The sequence below is a fragment of the Myotis daubentonii genome, chromosome 3, assembly GCF_963259705.1.
Source record: "Myotis daubentonii chromosome 3, mMyoDau2.1, whole genome shotgun sequence".
In the NCBI taxonomy this organism is placed as follows: Eukaryota; Metazoa; Chordata; class Mammalia; order Chiroptera; family Vespertilionidae; genus Myotis; species Myotis daubentonii.
The window spans coordinates 6,476,377-6,495,529 of NC_081842.1; the positions used below are offsets into that span (position 1 = coordinate 6,476,377).

General features: G+C 53.3%; 1 protein-coding gene across 1 annotated transcript; it reads left to right on the forward strand.

Moving 5' to 3' along the window:
• The first annotated feature begins 1,674 nt into the window (after positions 1–1,674).
• FAM3B (FAM3 metabolism regulating signaling molecule B) lies at positions 1,675–17,578 on the forward strand. Its single transcript, XM_059686499.1, has 8 exons — positions 1,675–1,817; positions 6,976–7,119; positions 8,222–8,345; positions 11,542–11,600; positions 12,441–12,491; positions 13,977–14,064; positions 14,291–14,423; positions 17,443–17,578. The coding sequence occupies exons 1-8, from the start codon at positions 1,799–1,801 to the stop codon at positions 17,530–17,532; spliced, it is 708 nt and encodes a 235-aa protein (XP_059542482.1). The 5' UTR covers positions 1,675–1,798; the 3' UTR covers positions 17,533–17,578.
• The last annotated feature ends 1,575 nt before the right edge of the window (positions 17,579–19,153 follow it).

The window sequence follows — 19,153 nt, forward strand, 5'->3', positions numbered from 1 at the left end:
GGTAAAGACAAGGAGCTTTTCACCTCACCACTGAGTTTTCCCATGCTCCTTCCCACTGAATAGCTTTCCACCCCTACGCTCAGAGTAAACTACTGTTCTGTCCTCTGTTGCCATAGATCAGTTTTGTTGGTTCTTGAACTTCATCTACATGGAGACTAAACAACATGCTACTAAACAATCAATGGATCAAAGAAGAAATCAAACAAGAGATCAAAAGTCCCTTGAGACAAATGAAAATGAAAATACAACTTTCCAAAATCTATGAGATGCGGCAAAAGCAGTTCTAAGAGGGAAGTTCATAGTTTTACACGCCTACCTTCAGAAACAAGAAAATAATTTCAAATAAACTGCCTAACTTTACACCTAAAGGAACTAGAAATAGAGCAAACCAAACCTAAAATAAGTGGAGGGAAAGAAATAACAAAGGTCAGAGTGGAAATAAATGAAACAGAGAATTAAAAAGCAGTAGAAAAGATCAATGAAACTAAGAGCTAGTTCTTTGGAAGAATAAATAATATTGACAAATCTCTAGCCAGACTCATCACAATAAAAAGAGAGCACAAATAAATAAAGTCAGAAAGAGGAGAGATTTCAACACAGTAATACAAATGATCATTAAAGAATACTATGGATAATTATATGCCAACAAATTGGACAACCTGGAAGAAGTGGATAAATTCCTAGAGACATACAACCTTCTAAGACTGAACCAGGAAGAAACAGAAAATCTTATCAGACTGATTACTAGCAAATGAAATTAAGGCAGTAATAAAAAAATCTACCAACAGCCCTAGCTGGTTTGGCTCAGTGGATAGAGCATTGGCCTGCAGACTGAAAGGTCGCAGGTTTGATTCCGGTCAAAGGGCATGTACCTCAGTCACAAACTCAATTCCCGGTCCTGGTCAGGGCAGCCAAACTGATGTTTCTCTCTCTCTCCCACTCTCACTAAAAACCAGTGGAGAAATATCCTTGGGTGAGGAGTAACAACAGCAAAATCTACTAACAAACAAAGCCCTGGACCAGATGGCTTCACAGGTGACTTTCACCAAAAATTCAAAGAAGAATTAATACCCACCCTTCTCAAACTATTCCGAAACATTGAAGAAAAGGAATGCTTTCTTCAAACACCTGCCTGACCCCCACCCTGGCACCCCCTGGCCTCTGTATGAACAAGAGGACCTGCAGACCTGACACTGACCATGGGGCCTGGGGCATTGTCCTTTCCCATATTTTCTAATCACCCCCTCCTCACTCGCCCCCGCCCTCCACACACTCACACTGTAAAGAAGAAAGCAGGAGGTGGTGTACCCGCTGGGTTCTGGCAAAGCAGTGGGCAGAGACTGGTCTGGGAGAAGCAAAGAGCCCCACTGAGGCCCAGGACCACTGGGAGCTCCGTTTGGAAGTTTGTAAGGCTCACACCATCTTACCTTTGCAGCCAATTCCCCTGTGAGACATTCAATTGGGGGCTGGGTCCATGATCCATTAGGGGAGCAGAGTCCCCCTCCAGAACAAACCTGGCTCATTCTCTCTGGCCCCCGGGTGCTGGGCAGAGAGCAGAGTCCTCAGGGGCTGCTGCATGGGAGCTGGTTGGGCTCTACCCAGCGCACCTGCCAGGCAGCCGGGCACTTCCCTGGGCCGCACCTGCCTGGCCTGGTGTCTGCCTTTTGCCCGCCCTCCCCTGCCACCTGGCCCAGGACGTGCTGCCTGGTCCTCCGCCCTGGCCCTGGCGTGTGGGAAGTCCCCAGTCACCTGGCAGCTGCCGCCTGAGGCCAGGAGGGCAGGGAGCAGCACCTGGAAGATGAACCTGAAGGCTGCAGGTAAGTGCCACCTCCGCCGCCAGAGGAGGAAAAGGGGCCACTGTCCCATGAACCTGAAGGCTGCCGGTAAGTGCCACCCCCGCCGCCAGAGGGAATAGGCTGGGGTGCGGAGCAGGCAGCCCTGGGCTCCCCCCTGCCTGTCCCCACTGGCCCCCTGGGATTCCTGGCAGGGGGACCAGTGCGGATGATGTTTGGACTGGAAAGTAGGTTTGGGAGAGCGCAGACAGAGTGGGACTCAAGGAGCTGGGGTGGGGGTCCTTCCAGGGGAGAGCCGGTGCCTGAGGGGTGCCGCCCCACCCCCTGGGCCAGCAGGGGCTGCCAGCTGCAGGTCAGAGGCACTCGGGGACTTCCCCTTGGACTCCCCTGCTGAGCCAGGAGTCTTCAGCCACAGGTCCAATGAGGGGGCAGTGAGGTGAGTGAGAAGTGGGGTCTGGTTCGCAGGGGACGCCCCACTGTCCCGGGTTCTAACCGTCCGGCAGCAGCTTTTAGAGGCTGGTTTTATTTTTTCCATTTATCAAGCTACTTGAGATGGTGGGATGTTTGGGGAAAAATAGGAAAGAAGAAAGGAAAAGGCAATTATTTCCTCGGTCATGTTCTCTCTGAAAGCCTGTCTTTCTGACGTGGCCTCTGCCCTCTGCCGTGAGCCGGCCTGGGGTCAGCGGGAACCGCCCGCCCCTTGCACACGGCCTTCCTCCTGCTGGTGCTGTTTTCCTTCTGTCGCCAAGGAGCCTGGGTTCTGCCTGGAGCAAGGCAGCGTATCTGTGCAGGAATGGAAAGTTCTCGGCCTCTGTGAGGGCACCCCCCGTCTCGCCGGCCATTCGGTGTGTGTCAGACCAGCACTTCCATCCAGTGTGGTCACGTCCAGGAAGCTCTAAACACCACCTTTCTGCTCTGTTCCCAAAGTGCCGGAAAGCCAAGTGTTAGGGTTTTTTTTAATTGACAGTGTAAAACAGTCCTGTTTCCTACAAAGCCATGTATTTAAGAACTGTTGCAGGTAACGTGTGGGACCGTAGGATAAACAGGTGGAGATACGTATCTTTTCGGGGGAAGAAAACACTTCCCTCAGGCACTGAATTTCAGCAGCGCGATCTTGGGAGAATTCTTCATTCTTTCTCTGTTACATACTTAGAACATCATCTTGCTGCTTAGTTAGTAGAAAATGCTGAATATGGTCCCATGCCCCCCCTCCCCCCCCCCCCCCCGCCTCCTGACTCACTCCTGAGCTGTGAGGTCCTTGCAGGGCAAGCTTTGCTGCAGCTACCAGGGTGTGTTTGTCTGGGGTGGGGGATGGTGGGAGAAAAGTCACCTGCAGAAACTCAGAGCCGTGTCGCCGCTGAGTTTGTGAGCTAATGTTTGGCAAAGTTCCTGGAAGCGGTGTTTCGGTGGATCCATCCAGCGCCAGTTCTGGCCCGGGAGACAGCTCACGGGCAGGACGGGCAGGGTCAGTGGATGGCATCCGCGCCAGCCCCTTCCAACTGTGATACACACCCTCCCGCCTCCTCAGGATTAGGGTCAGCATGTCAGCCTTTGCAGGTGGGTTGCCTGGCACATCTGCTGTGGCATTCTGGTGTGGCGTTCCCCAGCCCTTAGGACAGTGGTGACAGCAGAGCGCGGAGCCACAAAGCAGCCAAGTCCCAAGTACGGTCCATCCACCCCTCAGCCCTCCTGGCCCCTCAGGGACAAGAGGTAGAGGTGGGGCCACCTCCAGGGTGAGGGCATGTGGTTTGTGTCGGTTGAAGGAATCCCACATTGGCGGTGCGTTCAGAGGTGCTCTCACTGGGCCCTGGGACTGGAGGGGTGCGGCGGCCTGAGGTCCCCCGGCCTGGAGTCAGTTTGAGGATCGCCTTCTTCCCCAGGGCCAGCCTGAGACCCCTGGGAGCCTGCAGGTGGGTGAGGGTGGGACACGCACACAGGCACAGGCACACACGCGTATGCACACGCAGGCATGCACACAGGCACACATACTAATCGAGGGTCTCCAGGAGGAAGTTCCCCGACTTCCTGCCTGCGCTCCGGACTGGCCTTTGCTCTGAGGTAGAAGCACGTGAGAGGCCGTGTCTGATAGCCGGTGATGACTTTATTACCTTCGGGAAAAGGTTGGATCCTAGTTACGGAATCACCCAAGGTTCCTGGACTTTGTGTACTTCCTCCCCCTGCCCCGCCTCTGAAGCTGCTGGACCACTCCCACCAGGGCAGGCCCACTGGGACCAGGACCCCCCTTCGCTGAGTCCCTGGACTTCCACCTTTCCCAAGACCGACCCTGACCTGTGCCGGCCCAGGGGCTACTGCTGCCCAGTGTCCCGCCTGCTCTGCGTTCACCTGCAGGGACTGAGCTCCTGGTGCAGCTGTTGGCCCATGAACAGGCTGGGCCACAGGCAGGCTGGGCTAGGGGCAGGCTGGGCCACAGGCAGGCTGGGCTAGGGGCAGGCTGGGCCACGGGCTGGCTGGGCCTCGGGCAGGCTGGGCCTCGGGCAGGCTGGGTCACAGGCAGGCTAGGCTAGGGGCAGGCTGGGCCACGGGCAGGCTGGGCCACGGGCAGGCTGGGTCACGGGCAGGCTGGGCCTCGGGCAGGCTGGGTCACGGGCAGGCTGGGCCACGGGCGGGCTGGGCCTCGGGCAGGCTGGGCCAGGGGCAGGCTGGGCCTCGGGCAGGCTGGGCCACGGGCGGGCTGGGCCTCGGGCAGGCTGGGCCACGGGCAGGCTGGGTCACGGGCAGGCTGGGCCTCGGGCAGGCTGGGTCACGGGCAGGCTGGGCCACGGGCGGGCTGGGCCTCGGGCAGGCTGGGCCAGGGGCAGGCTGGGCCTCGGGCAGGCTGGGCCTCGGGCAGGCTTGGCCATGGTTCTCCAGGTGCCTCTGTCCCTCACCTCCTGGCTCCTACGCCTGCCTCTGTTTGGTGTCCCGGATGCTCCCGTGACTGTGTTAGACCTGTGCCTGGGTTACGGATGGCTCAGCACCAGCCAGTGCCCCATCCTCGCTGCGGGACCTGCCCTCCCACATGGGGTGGCTCTGGCCTAGGTCTTGGCTTCCCCAGCCACCACAGGAAGCCAGGCTGTCCCAGCCCTGAGGCCATCCTGGCTCCCCTTTCCCAGCCCGCAGACACCCACAGCCTTCCTAGGAGCCCTGGGAAGTGCGCAGGGAGGGGAGCTCACCACCTTGCAGGCGGCCAGCCCTGGATTTTAGTTCCACTGGTGAGGACTGCGGGCTTCTCCTTCATGCTTCGTTTCGCTCCTTGTCACTTCCGTCTACTGTCCCTGTTCAGCGGTGACAGGGCTGTGTCTTCCTTCCGTGCGGCTGCTCTTCACGCATCTGAGAGTAGCGTCACGTTCCCTTTCAGCTTCTCCAAGCCAAACAGCAAGTCTTTGCTCGAAGACCTCGTGCGACCGGCAGGTCCTCTGACCTCTGACTGGCCTCTGACTGGCCTCTGGCTGGCCAATGGCTGGCCAATGGCCTTCTTCAAATATGACACTTGGATGAAGGGGTCCAGCTGTGACTTACGCAGCGGCTGTTGTTTCCGCTGAACCTCACCATTGAGGCTGGCTCTGGGACTCCAGTGGTCACCCACCAACAGCACTTTCCAGAACATTCTGTGGGCCATGCACCATCCTGGGTGTGAGGGCAGTCCTGGAGGGAGGGGGCCCTTGGTGTGCCACACCAACAAGGTGTGCGAATGGCTGCCATGAGGGCGCCCGTGCAGGCCACGGGGCTGCACCAGAGTGGGGTCCTGGCAGGCTGGGAGAGCCTGGAAGAGGAGGAGGGGGTGGGTCGATGGGTTGGGATCCGTGCAGGAGCGCGTCCTGAAGCAGAGGACAGACGCCGACAAAGCCGTACAGCAGAAGAGGCCACACACAGCTGCAGCGGGTCACCGCGCCTGCCACAGCGCCAACAGGATTCCAGGAAAGCGACCTCCAGACCCAGGGCTCTCCTCTGCTTTCTGTGGCTGCTTTTTCCAGCTGTGAGACGCCCCCCAAGTCCGAGAAACGGCAGTGGCCACATGGTCCAGGGAGTTCGCATGAGGAAGCCCTCCTGTGTAACGTTCTAACAATCTTGGGGGGTGCGTGGTTTGGAAAATAGAAAAAAGCATTGATGCTGAAATACGCACTCGGAAAAAGACCGAACCGTCGAGGGGAAATGGAAGCGTCCAGCTCCATGGGCACCGCTGCCTGAGCTAGTGAGCCCACGAGCGCATACAGACTCCATCAGACACAGCAGCGGGGGGGGACCACCGCCGCGCTCAGGGGAGGGGAGACCTGCAGGTGCAGGCAACGGCAGAGCTGAGGTCAGGGCTGAGCTCGGACAGTGACAGACGCAGGTTTGCGTGTCGCCACCGCCTGGAGAGGAGGAAGCCTGGGGGGCGGGGGGGTGCTGGCGGGTTGGAGGCCTGCTTCTGTCAATGCCTGTGAACTTGGAAAAGGGGGGCTGGGAGAACTGCCCACCTGTCCCTGCTCAGGGTGCTGGGTGGGGAGACACCAAGCCCCTGACAGCATCCAGGTGTCCCACAATTCAGTGCAGCTCTGACCCCCAGCAGTTAGTGCAGACCCTGCAGCTCAGGAGGGCAGCCCCTACCGGCCGCCCCCTACCGGCCGCCCTCTCTTCAGCCGCCAGCCACAAGCCTGGAGGCCGCCCGCATGTGCCGCTGACCAGCTATGACCTGGGGAGTTCCAACAACTCCTCTAGGCTCCATCGTTCGCTAGAACACCTGGCAGAGCTGGCCGGTGCAGTGCAGGTGGGACAGTACATGTGGAATGGAGGGCCAGCCCCAGAGAGCTGACGCCTGCCCCCACCCGTCCACTGAGCCGGGCAAGACGGGCCCCACGTCAGGTGTGGTGGCTCCCAAGGCCACTTGAGGAATCGATGACGTTAGCCTCTGGGGAAGTTCTGAGACCCAAACCAGCAGTGAGCATAAAAGCACGGCCTGGAAAACACTCATATCTTGTTCGTGGTGTCTGCGTCTGTCTACCTCAAATGCCTGCCCCCAGCAAAGTCTACTAAGTCGTCACGCGTGTTGGCTCATTAAAGCAGCCCTGGGCCCTCGTCTGCCCCCACCTCCCAGGAGCACCCTACTGACACCCATGGTTGGGGGGGGCGCTAGGAGAGTGGGGGGGCAGGGCTGCCTGGTGGCCACTGTCCTGAGCATCCACACCCGCATGTCTGTCCGCAGGCGCCCTGAGAGCCGTGCTCTTCATCTTCGCCTCCGTGTGCGCCTGGTACTCCGGGTACCTGCTGGCACAGCTCGTCCCGGACGTGCCCCTGTCCAGTGCCATCTACAGCATCCGGAGCATCCGGGAGAGGCCCGTCCTCAAAGGTCAGTGTCCGGGTCACAGCCCGCTAGTAGCTGCGGCCGGGCTCCGGGTTGGCAGTGGGTTCTGGCCATTTTACGTTGGTGACGATGACGAGGGGGAGGAGATAACATCTTCCGTTTCCTTCCTTTCCAACCCCCCACTCACCCCATGTTAGGGAAACAAACAGAAAAACTTCACGTGCAGGCTGTGTTAAATAAAAATGTGTTTGTTTGGAATACAACTCAAATTGGGAATGAGGTGAAATGACCAAACAGCCATGAAAAATGACATTTGGTAATGTGCGGACACGAAGAATAATCTGTACTCCTTTTCAAGATCTTGTGAACAGATATGCTGGTATATTTTCAACACAGGAGTAAATTATTAAAAATCAATTTGCACAAATATAGAGAACGGAGTAATGATAAACTATTTTTATAAAAGCCATTCCTTCTCAGATTGAATTACCTTTTATGGCAAAACCAACCAAACAAGCAAAAAAACCACTTTCTAGGAATCGACTGTGACAGGGTTGTCTGTATTTGATAAGGTTTTCACAGAGAACTTGCCCGGAATCAGTAGACTAACTGCGTGCAGCCTGAGGTGGGGCCCAGCTCCACGGGAGCCGCGGCTTGAGCAGAGCACAGGAGCCACCCTCAGAGGGCTCGCTCTCTCATTTTCCCTATTTCCCCACAAAACCAGAAGTCTCTCCTGGACACAGCTTCCCCTAGGAGCTGCCTCTGACGCCGGGCGTTTCGAAGGGCTCGTTGCCATGGTTTCTGTCTCCCTCCGTCGTATGCCAAGGATGTCAGTTGAATAGCCAGCCATAGGCAGTGATTCCCAACTCTTAAACTTGTTCCACCTGCAAAACATCCCCTCCCTTTTGTATATTTGTTATTTTAAGACAAAAGCAGATTAAATTAACTTCGTGACTTTAGGGGACTCTCTGAAGCTCCTATTGGCGGCCACCATTCCTATTGGTGACCCCTTCCCCACTCCTGTTTCTGGCCACGACCTTGGGCCATGCAGGTGTGAGTCCCAGGGCAGAGCACCATTGTTCTTGGCCGAACAGCGGGCCCCTCCGATAAATCATCGCACGACCTGTTATGTTCTTGTTCATTACAGCCCCGGCCCCCAAGAGGCAAAAATGTGACCACTGGTCCCCATGCCCCCCGAACACCTACGCTTACAGGTTGCTCAGCGGCGGGGGCAGGGACAAGTACGCCAAAATCTGCTTTGAGGATGAGCTGTAAGTAGCAACGAGAGGAAGGAAAACAGAGCCTCCTGATCCCTTCCCTTCTCAGGCTGACCAAGCAGCCAGTCTGCCCCCAGCAGAGAAGGGCCCGTCCTTGACCCTGGGCAAAGGCTGGGAGCATCTGGGCACTGAGAGTGCCAGCTGTGCTCCCTGGGAGGATGTGGACTGAGGCTGTGTCCCAGTGTTGAACTCTCATCTGGCAGCAGGTCAGACAAGCCTTAGCTCATACTCCGTGGCCTTCTCTGAACACGTGTCATGGCCCTTCCAAGTCATGGGAACAGAACGCAGGTTTTCTTCCATTTTGTTATATGATCCTCATGGATTAAGGCAGGTGTGGCTTCCCTTCTCAGCCCACACCTCCTGGTTGCAGGTCTGTGTGACTACCTTGCCCACGAGAGAGCCTAAGTAAACCCTGAGCTTGGAGCTGTCCTAGCCTCAGGTGAACTCGCTCACTGCGGTGGGGCTGCCACACAAAGAGCACAGGCTGGTGCCCAAACAACAGGAATGTGTCTCTCCCCAGTCAGCAGGCTGGCATCCAAGATGGAGGAGTGGGCAGGACTGGCTCCTTGTGAGGGTGGAGGGAGTACCTGCTCCAGGCCCCTGCACTGGGCTGTAGGTGGTGGTCTTTTCCCGTGTCTGCATCATGTCCCTCTGTGTATCCGGGTCCAAATTTCCCCATTTAAAAAGGACTCTGTTCGTACTGGTCCCTGATATGGGGCGATCTCTATTGCACTGCAGGGGGCCAGGCTGCTCTTGAGGCTGGCGCAGCTGGCACCGGGCACCGGGCATCCCTCTCCACCATCAGCCTCGGGTGACCTTTGCCTCCCTCTCTGGAGTTGCAGCCCCCATTTCCAGGATACACATCTCACTTTCTGTTTCCTCCCGTGTTTTGCTGGAGTACATCCTCTATTAACATCCCAAGAAGAGGGTAGAAGGAGAGGTAAAGTTTTTAAAGATTCTTCATGTTTAAAATATAGTCAATTCCCCTCACAATGAAGGGATAGTTTTCTGAGTATACATTTCTAAATTAGAAACGATCTCTACTTCAAATTTTGAGGTCATTGCCTGGAACCATAGTTAGCCTCCGACCGGCAATGTTCGAGTGTGGTAACCAACCGTGGGAATGCGCTTCTCAGGTCTCCAGACCCAGAGGCCCCATAGCTGCATTCTGAAATTTATAGCACGTGCTTGAGGCCATGCTTCCATAGCTGCTCCGGTGATTAAGCATTGCGGTTCAATTCCCAGTCAGCGCACATGCCCAGGTTGCTGGCTCGGTCCCCAGTGGGTGGTGTGCAGGAGGCAGGCAGTCGGTGATTCTCTCTCATCATTGATGTTTCTACCTCTCTCTCCCTCTCCCTTCTTCTCTCTGAAATCAATAAAAATATTGTATATAGTAAAAGCCCAGTGACCCAACGGCGGAACGACCAGAACGACCGGTCAACCAGTCGCTATGACGCACACTGACCACCAGGGGACAGATGCTCAATGCAGGAGCTTCCCCCTGGTGGTCAGTGCGCTCCCACAGTGGGAGTGCCGCTCAGCTGACCAGGATGAGCGGCACTCCCACAGCAGCCGATCCCCACAGGTCACGCCCTCCACCACGCACCGGGCCTCTAGTATTTAAATAAAACATAATATAAAAAGTATTTATGACACTTGTTGATGATGGTAGGGCAGACTTTATTCAAGGTGGGCCATGGCACCCACTACAGGGACCTCTGCGGCGGGGTCTTGTAGTGGGAGGGAGAGATTGGACTTAACTCTGAACACAGTAAGTGGGAATCATAGCTAAGGAGCGGGGTGCGGTCAGTGAACAGGAAATTACTAAGAGGAACGAAGCACCTGGGTGGAGGGAATTCTGGCTAAACTAATCTAGCAGGTTCCTTGCTGAAGGTGGGCTCAGGAGGTCAGAAATCACCAGGGTGGGGAGTGGAGGATGAGGAGCCCAATCAATAAGGAAGGTGATCAGATATCAAAGGCGGGGGGTTCTAGTTAACCCGACTTAGCAGAATTCTTGCTAAAGCTGGACAATGCAGAGATAAACGCGGGAGTCCAAAAGTTGGGCCTCGTTGAAAAAGAGCTCTGGGGAGCCTGGGTAGGGTTTGGTGAAGGAGAGAGTCTGCCGGCACCGGTGGTCCCAGGCAGGCCCATTCCTGGGAGACAAGCTCCAGGGGGGCCCTGGCCTTGCTGAGCTCTCGGGAGACTGCAGGGCGGCCTGGTCCACCCTAGCTGCTTCTCTCTTGTCTTCACTTCCGCTTGGACTTGCAATGTGGTCTGACCGGCTCTCCCCAGTTCCCGGCCCCGCCCCTTCTTCCCTCGGAGGCCTTTCCCCTAATGAAGGCTCTTGTGCGTTCAGTCCTGCTCTGCTCTCTGCTTCTCAGAGGACTCAGAGTAGCCTTGACGAGCATGGCTGTTTCCCCGCCGTCTGTCCAAACACAACATGTGGGCAAATACTTTGACAGTTGCCATTGTGTGAGACGAAGCTCGGGTTTCGGGTCAGATTTTTACTTTGTTATTGCTCTTGCCATGAGTGAATTGAGGATCTCTTTATGCTGAGTCCTTGTGTTTATTTTTTTATGAACTATCTTTTCATATCTCTTGGCCATTTTTATTGATTTATAAGATCCTTTATATATTGGTGTTGTAAAGATTTTCTCTATATTTTGTCTTTACATTTATTAAAAGGGCATTTTTAAACATGCCTGTACCTTAGTTAATGTATGACCTGTAACAAAACAAAGAAACTATAGCCATAGAGTAAAAGCAAAATTTTAAAAAGCAACAAAAAAACATCTCTCATGGCCCACCCCTTCCCTTCAGATTAATAAAGCTGAACAATGAACGCTCATGAGGTGGTTGAGGACTCGGTGGGAAAAAAAAAGTTTGTAAAAAGCCTGTGCTAAACAAATCTGAGATTGTCTTCTCCCTGGACATTTGTCTAAATTATAAGATTCAGTGCAGCTTCCAGGTTCCCTGAGGGACTTGGGGAAGATGTGTGTCGGGGTGACTGTCAGGGCATGTCAGCGAGGGAGGGTGTGCAGTAGGTGACAATGGTATTGGCAGCAACTGTCTGTCAGTGACTATGGTAGTGGTAGCGACTGCCAGGAGAAGATCTTGGGGGGGGGGGGGGGAGCTTCCCCTGGGCTTGGTAAGAAAGGAGTCCTTTGACTAATGTTTATTTACATTTCAGGCTCATAGGAGAAAAGATTGGAAATGTTGGGAGAGGAATAAATATTGCCATTGTCAATTGTAAGTTATTAAATATTTTCTTTAAAACTTTTCTAAAGACTCTGATGGGATTTTTCCCAGATACCTTGGGTTTTTGATGGTTTTTGCACTCAGTCTAGTCTAGGTTTATATTTTGATGCGTTTTTAAAATTATATATTTAACTACTTTTACAATGCCTCACTTTACAGATTATTTGTAGTTCCAAAGAACACACAGTGAAACCAAATATAGATTTTTAAGACAAAACAAGGAGGACTGGCAGAGGCGGGTGAGACCAGAGGAGCAGACCTGGGCCCCACTTTGGCTCTCAGATTCCTGGTGGCCCAGCAGAAGGCGACACATCTGCCAGTTGCTGCCTCTGTGTGATAGAAGGGACGAGGGCCTCCAGGGAAGCCAAGCTCGGCCTCCCCTTAGGCCTGGGAAAGATGACCGCCACTGGGGACCCTGACGATCGCAGGTTTGGGGTGTCTCTGAAAGCAAGCTGAGCACGTGGGCCAGTGACAGGGCGGCTGCAGGAACCCAAGGCAGAAGGTGCCCATCCTGGTGATCTGGAGGGGAGCCTGCAGCACACAGCAGAGAGCCCTGGGGCGGGAACTCTGGGGTCTGTGTGGGAAGAGGAAGGTGCAACAGGAAAGCGTAGGATGGAATCTGGCGGGAAGCAGCCGGAAGGCAGCCAGGGCAGCGGAGGAGCGTCTCTCTGACCCCCCACATCCACATCGGCAGCACCAGGGCAGGCAGCGCATCTTAGGCTCCCAGGAAAGAGACGGGGACAGAACAGGCCACGCTGAGAACTCTGGCGCCACGGATGCACACCGAGTCCCCACGCACTTTCGGTTAAAAGCTGTTCCTTTTCTTTTCAGATGTGACTGGGAAAGTGATAGAAGCGCGGTATTTTGATATGTATGAAGGAGGTAAGAAAACTCTTTTCCTGTTAACATTTAAATGAGTTCTAAACATAAATCAAGATTTTAAAAAACACAAGCAAAATTGCCAAACGTTCTTACTAAGCTGTCTGCTAAGAAAACTGCCAGAAGTTCGTGTTGCGTATTCTAGAACGGTCGTCCCTCCATCAGTCCTCTTGGTCTCTGGGTTCATGTCATTCCGTTTGAAGGCATTCGCTAGAAAATTCCTTTCCTCTGGCCACACTTGTCCTGAACCTTCTCCTTCCCTCCCCTCCTTGGATAATGGGAAGAGACAGTTTCAAATCAAATCTCTGTAAAATAACGCAATCAGCATCCGGCCTGAATATCATCGGGATTCCCGTCCTGGGCCTGGTGCCCGCTGGACCTGTGTGCTCCTTCCCAGGCCCCGCGACCCCTGCGACCCCCGCGACCCCCGCTCTCCTTCAGCGTCACTCCATTCTGGGCACTGGGTCTGGGACATGTTGCCTGTCAGGATATACCAGCCCTGAGAGTTGTTAACAAGCCTCTGTAAGACGAAGGAGAGTCACGAGAAATGCCGTGCCTCTCGGTGGGAATGGTGCATGTTTACTTGGCAGTAACTTCAGCACAACTTGCCGGGGTTCTCGTTCCAGCATCTAGAAGGGTTCAGCCACCTGGAAAAGGGGCTGTGAGTAACTTAAAGAGTCCAGAGACGCAATATAATTTTGAAAGGCATTTAGGAGTCAGAGGAGCCTCGCTTAAGAAACTAAGATCTCCTTAGTCTCAGGACCCCATGCTTTTTATTAACACAGATTGTTCTGAGGCGAGGTGGAGATACACTTCAAAGGGTCAGGGTTTGGTACAGAGTCCATTGTCAGAATGGGGGAGAATTAGCCTACGGCTGTTCAGGTGTTTGGCCAGTAGGAGGCAATAACATGTAGATTAAGATGCCCTGAGCTGTCTGGCAGCAAGCAATCATCCCTTTTCAGGTTTGGGGAAAGCCATCAGCCATTCCCAGATGCAGCCCTGCTGTCATGCTGGAATTGGCTTCAGGCAACAACGATCAGCACCCAGCCCCAGGGGTAGAGTAGGGTCAGAGGTCTCCTTTCTTTTATCCTGTAGGACGTAGGCAGGCCCTTAGCCAAGACTTCCCCAGGCAAGGCCGGGCCTGCATTCCTGTCTCTGTCCTGCACATCCGTGCCTGAGCCACTCCGATCTGGGATGCACACACGTGGGTGGGGGCTGCCTGAGTCATTGCAGAGCGCGCTGCCTGTGCCACCAAAGTGGCTGCTGGTGTCGAGTTGATCAGTAGCATCTTCCGGATCCGATCGTGCTCTGACCTCGGACGGTCCCACGCGGAAGCCCAGCAGCTGCGGGCCGTATGCCTGGTCCAGGGAGGAGCTCCAGGAATCAGGATCGCAGTGGCTAGGGACGCTGAGGGCAGGGAGGTGCAGCACGTAGGGCAAGAGCCTCAGCCAACGGCGCTCCTAAAACTGGTTTGCATTGACCCGACAGATTACTCCGGACCCATGACCAAGTTCATTCAGGGCGCGCCTGCGAAGTCCCTGCTCTTCATGGTGACCCATGATGATGGCAGCAGCCGGTGAGTGTGCGTGGCTGTGCCCAGCAGTGACTAGAAATCTGACCCACGCAGCCAGTTTGGGCGCCCTGTCCTCCTGTTCACCCCGCCTCCTACACCACCACCACCACCCCCCCCCCCCCCGCCCCAGGAAATGAGTGGCTTTGGAGACCTCTGTGCTGGGACAAACACAGTGGGACACACAGGAGTCCTCACGGGAGACATTCAGTCGCTCTCCTCTGTCCCCCAGACTGCAGGAGGACGCCAAGAAGACCATAGAAGCGCTTGGAAGCAAAGAAATCAGGAACATGCAGTTCAGGTCCAGCTGGGTATTTCTCACAGCGAAGGGCTTTGAACTTCCTGCAGGAATCGAGAGAGAGAAGGTGAGTGGTTGCCGTCACTGTTTTTTAAAAGTATAGTTGGTATACGATATTACATTAGTGTCAGGTGTACAATATAGGGGTGCAGCATTTGTACACCGAACAACGTGCTCACCACACGCAGTCTAGTAACCATCTGTCACCATGCCAACGTACACAGGGTGAGTGGTTTTTAAATGTCCCTTCCCACAGGTGGTTAGGGTAGCAGGGGCTGTCATTTGAAAGGTGGCCAGTCGGTTACAACTCCCCGTCTCTAACTACGTCCCTGCGTAGAGTGTGTGCCGCCAGGGCCATGTGGGGGGTGGGGCACCTGGTCTGAGTGCTCGCCCCTCCGCTCAGGGCTCCTCGTTCCTACATCTGGGAAAATCCCACCTTCCACTCGGTAGGTGCTGGGTGTGTCATGGGTGAAACCGTCCGTGCTGAGAACGGAACCCTTCCCCTTAGATCAGCATTGAACCTCGGGTTTGATTCCTTGGTTGCAGGCTCCTCCCCTGGTCAGGACTCGGGCGGGAGACAACCGATGGATGTGTTTCTCTCACATTGATGTTTCTCTCTCGTTCCCTCTCTCTTCCACTCTCCCTAAAAGTCAATGGAAAAATATCCTCCGGGTGAGGATTAACAAAACAAAAAAGTAGAAAATTCTCAGTGGGCTGTTGAGACTGATTGCATCACGCTGGGGCCAACACAGGCCTCTCTCTGCTTTGGCTCTGTGTGGGGAAGGGAACAGTGCTTACTGCTAATGCAGCTCAGAGACCACTGGCCTGTGCGCCCGAAGCATTTAAAATAGTTGTGCACCAGCTCTAGCCGGTTTGGCTCACTGGGTAGAGCGTTCGCCCGTGGACTGAAAGGTCCTGGGTTCGATTCGAGTACCTTGGTTTCAGGCTCCACCCCCAGCCTGGTTGGGGCTTATGCTGGCGGCAACCAATCGATGTGTCTCTGTCACATCAATGTTTCTCTCCGCGCCCCCTCCCTTTCACGCTCTAACAAATCAATGGATTAACAAAATAAGATGGGAGGGCAGGCACCAAACACCGGATAAAGGCTTTCATTGTAACTTGTTCATGTTTGACTTGAAGGCCTGTCGTTTATCGAAGAAAAGTAAATAGCAAAGGAATGGCATTCTCATGCATTAGCTCCACGGCCTGTGAAAATCGCAGCGGAGGGTTGGGGACATGTCATGGGGTTTATGAGCTGACGCCTCTGGGGACGATGGCACAGCCTGTTTCAGAGGGTGCTGCTCTCCGGATCCGGGGCCAAAACACCGGGGCTTCGGAAGTGGGAGCCGGCTGCCTGCCAAGGGGTGAGCCCTCTGACCCTTCCTGGGCAAAGGGGCTCCTTTCCTCGAGCTAGGAATTCAAAGAGGCAGAGATTTGCGTGTCCACGGGTTGCTTCTCACTTACGTTTGGTCCCAGTCCCCTGCTTGCGCTGTCTGCATGGTGACGAGTCTGGGAAGAAGACAAATAGAAGCCAGCTGGTGTGGCTCAGTGGTTGAGCATTGACCTATGAACCAGGAGGTCAGGGTTCAATTCCCGGTCAGGGCACATGCCCTGGTTGCGGGCTCCATCCCCAGTAGGGGGCGTGCAGGAGGCAGCCAACTGATGATGCTTCCGTCTGTCTCCCCCTCTGCCTCTCCCATCCTCTCTGAAATCAATGAAAACATTTTTTAAAGAAACAGAGCCTCATGCGGAGGGCTGTAATTTTTTTAAAAATCGTAAGAAGTGTTTACAAGGATGTGGCGAATGTAGAACCTTCAGACACTTTCGAGAAAAAATCTAAAAATACTGCTGCTTTGGGAAATATTCTGGCTGTTCCTCAAAAAATTAAGCATGTACTTACCATGTGACCTAACAATCCCACTCCTAGATATACTGTATACCCAAGAGGGCAAAAACATGTTCACACAAAATCTTATACATGAATGTGCATAGCAGCCTTATTCATAAAAAACAAAAGTAGGAACAGCCCACATGTCTTATTAATATATAAAAATATATTTTTTAAAGTGGGGTATAGCCTGGAATATTATTCAGCCATGTAAAGAAATGAAGTCCTGATACATGCTACAACATGGATGGACCTTGAAAACATGCTAAGCCAAGGAAACCAAACACAAAAGACCACATACTGCTCATTTCATTTCCCAGTATATGAAATTTCTGGAACAGATGAAGCCCGGAGAGACAGAAAGTGGACTAGTGAGCGCCTAGGGCTGTGGGGACGGGGACTGACTGCGTATGGGTCCGTGGTTTCTTTTCCAGGTGAGGAAAATACTCCAAAATGGACCGCGATGGTTGCATATCTGTGAATATACTAAAAGCCATTGAAGTGAACACTTTGGGTGTATTTTATAGTATGTAAGTTCTATCTCAAAGATGTTAAATAAAAAAGATAGACAACTAGAATTCCAACATTTGGAATGCATATTATTCCTTCTAAGCATTAAGTTAAGGCACTCCATTATCTGCGAAAGAACTGAAGATATAAAGGACTGACCACGCATCAATACGGACACACATTGCTGAGCTAGGAATTCTGCAGTAACATATTCGAGTAGTCCTACTCCCAAAGAATGAAAACTAAATGTTAGAGCTATGCTGTTCAATACAGCAGCTACGAACCAAATTTGCATTTACATTTATTAAACTTACTACATTTATTGAATTTGCATTACATTTATTAAAGTTAAATAGAACTTAAAATTCAGTTCCTCACTCACACTGGACACATATCAAGTACTTGATAGCCAAGCATGCCTAGTGGATACTCTATTGGACAGTGTTGATCACAGAACACTTACATCATTGCAGAAAGTTCCGGAGCTTCGTTAACACCTGGGTCAAATTGTATTAGGAAGCACGTTGAGAGAAAATCAAGTACCCAGAGTGGGTTGGGGCAAAATCCATTCTAGGAAGTGACTAATCCTAGAAGGGAATTTGTCAGCTATAGGACTTTGCTCATAAATGACACATTCAATATTTGTGGATTAGCAAATAAATACAATTCTTTTCTTTCCTCTGCACAGATCAACCACTCTGATGCTGCAAAGAACAGATACCCGGGCTGGCCTGCAGAAATACAGATAGACGGCTGTGTACCGAAAGAGCTAAGCTAACATTGTGCAGACTTAATAAATGTGTTTATTTTTATAGACAGATGAATCATGGAATGGCCCACGAATCTTATCAAACAGTCAATATTTGATTTTATGGGTTTTGTCGTCAACCAACCAATATTTGCTACATGCATGAAATCTTGGCACACAGTATTTTTATGCCAATATTCATACAGTGAAGATATTAATGAGCAGGAAGACTAAAATGAATGGAAATTGTTCAATGAGGGGGTTTAACCTGGAACGGAGAGCGATGGGGGAAAGTAACCCCTGCTTGTGAGTGTGGAGTTATTTTAGATCAGATCTAAGCTTGACCCTGTAGTCAAGAGAGAAAGCCTTGATTCCATGATCATCGAGCACACCCTCTTACGGGACAGTCATCTCCCAGGAGAAGGAGCAATGGTCAGAGGGCGTGGCAAAACTGCCCTGGTCAGCGCCAGTTGAGCCCTTGAACTCTTCCCGTGGGTGCGTGAGCTTACCCTTTTCATGGACAAACCTGGGCACCTCTTGCCTTTGGCCGCTGGGGGTGCAGGAACACAGCCTCTGCCTTCTTGCAGGGGTGTCACTGCCAGAGCTCCGAGGGCATGGAGGGTCTGGCCTCAGGAGGACAACTGTACAGTGTACGCCGGGCTTTCCAGAAGGCGCATCGAGAGCCACATATGGGAGATACGCACGCTCTTAGAAGCGTGTCCCATGATGCATCTGATTTGGGATTAAGACCACCGGGTCATGGCCAAGCGCTCATTCTAACCGTCTTTCCAAGCCCGGCTACCAGGAAAGCGAGGGGACTTTGGTGCCAGGGTAATATCGCTTCTCTGAGCCTCTAGTTCCTCATGTGTAAGATGGGAGAATTAGGGTAGAAGAATGAGTCCAAGCATTTTTATCAGCAGGAATCCTTTGAAAAACATGGTAGCACATGGCACCCTGGATTTCAGCATCCTGGCCATATCAAACCACCCAACCTCAGTGGCTTACAACAGCACTGATTTCTCCCTCAGTAGTTACACCTGGGCCACCGGGCAGCTGCGACTGGGCCCTGAGCACGCAGCCAGGCCAGAGGAGGGTCCCTGTCAGGCACAGAAGCCAGAGAGCAGAATGCACATGCCCAGGGCTCCCTGTGAGCCCCATCCCCTCACACCTGTCGCCAGGCCCAGCCTGGGGCGTGTCCACAGTGTGGCAGTGGGTGCGGTAAATATCCGCGATACAGGACTACAATGACTGTGGGGTGTGTGTTTTTTTACTTATATTAGCATGCATTTGATTCTGAATTTACTCCCGCGCCATAGTTTTTATTTCCTCAATTTCTCCCAGGGCATCTTTTTCTTCTCTGCCACCACCCTTAGTCCAGGAACCACCTGCTCTTTCCAGTGGGATCCTCTCGGGGGCGGGGGGGGGGGGGCTGGCGGGGGAGCTTGTGTGGGTGCATCCGCCCATGAGCTCTGTAAGTTGGGAGCTTTGTCCACCTGGATGTTCTCAGTGACCAGAGAATCTACATCTCAACCCTCGAGTCCAGCATTGCTCTCCGCATTGTGAAGCACGTGCAGCAAAAATTCAGCACCCTTTTTGGGCCACCGACCCTGTCCGGCCCCGCTGTTAGGCCTGGGCACACCTACCAGCTCCA

Excerpts from the sequence above, each read along its gene's own strand:
- FAM3B (XM_059686499.1), top strand. Across the intron at positions 11,601-12,440 it reads AAATATTGCCATTGTCAATT|ATGTGACTGGGAAAGTGATA; the intron begins GTAAGTTATTAA and ends TTTTCTTTTCAG. Across the intron at positions 14,065-14,290 it reads CATGATGATGGCAGCAGCCG|ACTGCAGGAGGACGCCAAGA; the intron begins GTGAGTGTGCGT and ends TCTGTCCCCCAG.